This window comes from Salvelinus fontinalis, unplaced genomic scaffold (genome assembly GCF_029448725.1).
Source record: "Salvelinus fontinalis isolate EN_2023a unplaced genomic scaffold, ASM2944872v1 scaffold_0923, whole genome shotgun sequence".
NCBI classification, from domain to species: Eukaryota; Metazoa; Chordata; class Actinopteri; order Salmoniformes; family Salmonidae; genus Salvelinus; species Salvelinus fontinalis.
Genome location: NW_026601132.1, coordinates 39912 through 46200, shown reverse-complemented (window position 1 = coordinate 46200; position 6289 = coordinate 39912). Strand labels below are relative to the sequence as shown.

At 48.5% G+C, this 6289-nt stretch overlaps 1 protein-coding gene across 1 annotated transcript; it reads left to right on the top strand.

Moving 5' to 3' along the window:
- The first annotated feature begins 4124 nt into the window (after positions 1-4124).
- LOC129847670 (P2Y purinoceptor 4-like) lies at positions 4125-5113 on the top strand. Its single transcript, XM_055915413.1, has 2 exons — positions 4125-4184; positions 4334-5113. The coding sequence occupies exons 1-2, from the start codon at positions 4125-4127 to the stop codon at positions 5111-5113; spliced, it is 840 nt and encodes a 279-aa protein (XP_055771388.1).
- The last annotated feature ends 1176 nt before the right edge of the window (positions 5114-6289 follow it).

Sequence of the window (6289 nt, the reverse complement as noted above, 5' to 3'; positions counted from 1 at the left end):
CCCCAACCCTACTCCACAGACTAACCTATCCCCAACTCCACTCCACAGACTAACCTAACCCCAACCCCACTCCACAGACTAACCTAACCCCAACCCCACTCCACAGACTAACCTAACCCCAACCCCCACCCCACTCCACAGACTAACCTAACCCCAACCCAATCCCAGTCCACAGACTAACCTAATCCCAACCCCACTCCACAGACTAACCTAACCCCATCGGCACTCCACAGACTAACCTAACCCGATCACCCCAACCCCACTCCACAGACTAACCTAACCCCAACCCCAACCCCCACTCCACAGACTAACCTAACCCCAACCCCACTCCACAGACTAACCTAACCCCAACCCCACTCCACAGACTAACCTAACCCCAACCCAACTCCACAGACTAACCTAACCCCAACCCCACTCCACCGACTAACCTAACCCCAACCCCAACCCCCACTCCACAGACTAACCTACCCCCAACCCCCACACCACTCCAAAGACTAACCTAACCCCAACCCCCACTCCACAGACTAACCTACCCCCAACCCCAACCCCACTCCACAGACTAACCTAACCCCAACCCCACTCCAAAGACTAACCTAACCCCAACCCCACTCCACAGACTAACCTAACCCAAACCCCACTCCTCAGACTAACCTACCCCCAACCCCAACCCCAACCCCACTCCACAGAATAACCTAACCCCACCCCCACTCCACAGACTAACCTACCCCCAACCCCAACCCCACTCCACAGACTAACCTAACCCCAACCCAAACCCCACTCCACAGACAAACCTAACCCCAACCCCTCTCCAAAGACTAACCCCAACCCCAACCCCAACCCCACTCCACAGACTAACCTAACCCCAACCCCACTCCACAGACTAACCTAACCCCAACCCCAACCGCACTCCACAGACTAAACTAACCCCAACCCCAAACCACAGACTAAACTAACCCCAACCCAAATCCACAGACTAACCTAACCCCAACCCCACTCAACAGACAAACCTAACCCCAACCCCAACCCGACTCCACAGACTAACCTAACCCCAACCCAATCCCAGTCCACAGACTAACCCCATCACCCCAACCCCACTCCCACTCCACAGACTAACCTAACCCCAACCCCCACTCCACAGACTAACCTACCCCCAACCCCAACCCTACTCCACAGGCTAACCCCAACCCAACTCCACAGACTAACCTACCCCCAACCCCAACCCCACTCCACAGACTAACCTAACCCCAACCCCCACTCCACAGACTAACCTACCCCAACCCCAACCCCACTCCACAGACTAACCTAACCCCAACCCCCACTCCACAGACTAACCTACCCCCAACCCCAACCCCACTCCACAGACTAACCTAACCCCAACCCCCACTCCACAGACTAACCTACCCCCAACCCCAACCCCACTCCACAGACTAACCTAACCCCATCCCCACTCCACAGACTAACCTAACCCCAACCCCACTCCACAGACTAACCTAACCCCAACCCCAACCGCACTCCACAGACTAACCTAACCCCAACCCCAATCCTCAGACTAAACTAACCCCAACCCCACTCCACAGACTAACCTAACCCCAACACCAACCCCACTCCACAGACTAACCTAACCCCAACCCCACTCCACAGACTAACCTAACACTAACCCCAAACCCCACTCCACACACTAACCTAACCCCAACCCCACTCCACAGACTAACCTAACCCCAACCCCATCTCCACTCCACAGACTAACCTAACCCCAACCCCAACCCCACTCCACAGACTAACCTAACCCCAACCCTACTCCACAGACTAACCTACCCCCAACTCCACTCCACAGACTAACCTAACCCCAACCCCACTCCACAGACTAACCTAACCCCAACCCCACTCCACAGACTAACCTAACCCCAACCCCACTCCACAGACTAACCTAACCCCAACCCAACTCCACAGACTAACCTAACCCCAACCCCACTCCACCGACTAACCTAACCCCAACCCCAACCCCCACTCCACAGACTAACCTACCCCCAACCCCAACCCCACTCCACAGACTAACCTAACCCCAACCCCACTCCAAAGACTAACCTAACCCCAACCCCACTCCACAGACTAACCTAACCCAAACCCCACTCCTCAGACTAACCTACCCCCAACCCCAACCCCAACCCCACTCCACAGAATAACCTAACCCCACCCCCACTCCACAGACTAACCTACCCCCAACCCGAACCCCACTCCACAGACTAACCTAACCCCAACCCAAACCCCACTCCACAGACAAACCTAACCCCAACCCCTCTCCAAAGACTAACCCCAACCCCAACCCCAACCCCACTCCACAGACTAACCTAACCCCAACCCCACTCCACAGACTAACCTAACCCCAACCCCAACCGCACTCCACAGACTAAACTAACCCCAACCCCAATCCACAGACTAAACTAACCCCAACCCAAATCCACAGACTAACCTAACCCCAACCCCACTCCACAGACTAACCTAACCCCAACCCCACTCAACAGACAAACCTAACCCCAACCCCAACCCCACTCCACAGACTAACCTAACCCCAACCCAATCCCAGTCCACAGACTAACCTAATCCCAACCCCACTCCCACTCCACAGACTAACCTAACCCCAACCCCCACTCCACAGACTAACCTACCCCCAACCCCAACCCTACTCCACAGACTAACCTAACCCCAACCCAACTCCACAGACTAACCTACCCCCAACCCCAACCCCACTCCACAGACTAACCTAATCCCAACCCCCACTCCACAGACTAACCTACCCCAACCCCAACCCCACTCCACAGACTAACCTAACCCCAACCCTACTCCACAGACTAACCTATCCCCAACTCCACTCCACAGACTAACCTAACCCCAACCCCACTCCACAGACTAACCTAACCCCAACCCCACTCCACAGACTAACCTAACCCCAACCCCCACCCCACTCCACAGACTAACCTAACCCCAACCCAATCCCAGTCCACAGACTAACCTAATCCCAACCCCACTCCACAGACTAACCTAACCCCATCGGCACTCCACAGACTAACCTAACCCGATCACCCCAACCCCACTCCACAGACTAACCTAACCCCAACCCCAACCCCCACTCCACAGACTAACCTAACCCCAACCCCACTCCACAGACTAACCTAACCCCAACCCCACTCCACAGACTAACCTAACCCCAACCCAAACCCCACTCCACAGACTAACCTAACCCCAACCCCACTCCACAGACTAACCTAACCCCAACCCCAACCCCACTCCACAGACTAACCTAACCCCAACCCCACTCCACAGACTAACCTAACCCCAACCCCAACCCCACTCCACAGACTAACCTAACCCCAACCCACTCCACGGACTAACCACTACTAGGGAACATGTGTTGTGTTTGTGTTGTGTTTGAAACCTTCTCTCCACCTCCTATGTTTGCATCTCTGGTTCTGGCTGAATACATTTGTCCATTATGTTGCACACACCTGTCAGAGGGCCGAGCTTTAGACGTACATTCAAACCAGACAAAATGATGCCTGACAACGCAGACAACTCAATGCTATCCAATGAGATGATGCGTTGAGGGAGGACCTAGATGTGTGTTAAATTGTCCGTCAGAAAAGGTGGGGAGGAAACACACACCTGTGTGAAGGCTCGGTCAGAGGCAGAGCTTTAGACCCACTGAAGAGACCAGAGTTGTCTGAGGAACACGACAGGTAGTCTACACTGACCACTGAAGAGACCAGAGTTGTCTGAGGAACACGACAGGTAGTCTACACTGACCACTGAAGATACCAGGGTTGTCTGAGGAACACAACAGGTAGTCTACACTGACCACTGAAGAGACCAGAGTTGTCTGAGGAACACGACAGGTAGTCTACACTGACCACTGAAGAGACCAGGGTTGTCTGAGGAACACGACAGGTAGTCTACACTGAACACTGAAGAGACCAGAGTTGTCTGAGGAACACAACAGGTAGTCTGAACTGAAGAGAATATTTTTCTTCATATTGTATTTGGACAAGTTCACTTAAACCGATTATTAAAGGAGTCAAAATAGGAATGTTTTGTCTCCTAAATGCACAGACTCCAACGACTGAGAAGACATGAACACCTCTGTAGACAGCAACTCTACTCTCCTCTTCTCCTTCAATGAAAACCTTCAGGTAAAAATGTATAATATCATCCAGTGACAAACCATTGATAAGGAATTGAAATGTGTGTGAATAATGATTAATTAGCAAACTGTTTGTAAATGTCTTATAAATGTCTTACTAATGAATGTTATTATAGTGTAACCCTTCTTTCTTTCCAGTATGTCCAGTATGTACTGTACACTGCTGCTGACTCCATCAACCTCATCCTGGGTCTCCCCACCAATGTCTACGTCGTGTGGCTGATAGTGACCGGAGCGGGAGGGACGATGGCTTCAGACTTCTTCTCTCTCAACCTGTCTGTGTCTGAGATTCTCTACATTCTGTCCAATCTGATGCTTATTGTTCATTATAACATCCAAGATAATGGTGCTTTTTGGAGCGTTGGTACATTCTTTGAAGGTTTCAACCTCTTTGGTCGTCCTCTGTTCCAGTGTTGTATCTGTGTGGAGCGCTACCTGGCGGTGGTCCACCCTGTAACCTTCCTGAAGTACAAACCCCTGAGATACAGGGTGGGGTGTTGTGGTGTTGTCTGGCTGATTTTGCTTGGCTCCTGCTTTGTAAATATGCTTAGTAATTACGAATCTGCATGGTTCTTTTGTTTGATTTTTAACCTGTTTACTCTTTCCGTGATGTTGTTATGCTGCCTGGCTGTTCTCTGGGCTCTGAAACGTCCCGGTCCGGGGGAAGGAGAGAGAGAGGGGGAAGGGATGAACAACATGAAGCTGAGGGCCTTCAGGATCATTTCAATGATCACGGTGTCTATGATTGTCAACTACGTCCCACTGGTTCTTCTCCTAGTCAGTTACCATTTTATTGAACCAGTGGAGTATTTTAAGGGAAGTTCCATTTGTTTCTTTATCACAGTTGTCAGTGGGTTTGTTCAGCCCCTCCTCTACCTCCACAGGTCTGGGAAACTGCCCTGTGTCACGGGACCCTGATGCTGAGGTCACACTGTTCAAAGACATCAGTTCAACGTCTAATTTTGATTTACATTTGATTGTCAACTGACACCAATAATCTGAACCAAGCCAAGCTGAATTCCACTGGCTTGGGTAGAATCTAATCCCCGTAGGTTCTGGGAATGTACTGGAAAGGAAATGATCTGAGCCAGAACATTATGGTTTGGGTCTGCACGGTAGTCTAAAAAGTGTATATCACTAAGTTCTAATTTCGACTAAGACAAGCGATTGAATTAACAGTGAACCAATGAGAATGGAATGGGATGGGGTTGAATAGAAGTTCTGTGGGCATTAAAGGGGCAATCTGGGTTTCAAACAACAAGAAAACGGACACCCCGCCACTTTTCTTTGTGGGGGAATTTAAAAGTATGAGACATTTTTGCAGAGAAATGGAAATAATCACTTTAAAAACATTTTATCTACAATTTTAAAATATTAAGTTAAATTAATTGTTATATTATTACTGACTATGTTGTCGTCCCCTTGCCTGTCTGAAACTTGAGAAATAGATGGAATATTTTTGGAATAATCTACAGCTGTTATATGTTATGTTAAAAATACAGTAAATTATTTGTAATATTAGTGTCTGACTGTTTTCCTCTCCCCTGCTGTGAAAATTGTGAAATAGAAGCAAGATCTTAAAAAGTATAATCTACCGTTGTTCATTTATTAATTAAATTAAGCTACATTAGATGTAATATACATTTTTAACAGTTTTTCTGACTGTTTTTCCATCTCCTAGACGTAGTGACACTTGAGAAATAATATTGTTAATGACAAGTTAAATGAAGTTAAATAAATATTAATATTAATGACTGTTTTGTTTGTTTCTCTTCTCAATCTATTTTTATTGTGTACAATACTATATAATGTGGTAGTTTGTTGTTATGTTTTACAAACCTTAGTAGAACACACTAAGAGTATGTCGCCCAGCTCGCCCGAACATCTGTCATGACCATCTGACTTTAAAAAAGGGGGACAGTTTGATGAAAAACCTTTAAAGAAAGGTTAAAAGCGAAGTCATGTGACATGATTAACCAAAACAAAGGTCTCTAGTCATGAGGCATTACAAAGAATATTGTTCAAGAATCAATGGCTATATAAATGGCTTAATGTCATTAATTCAAAAGTCATAGAATGGATGTACCGATCCCA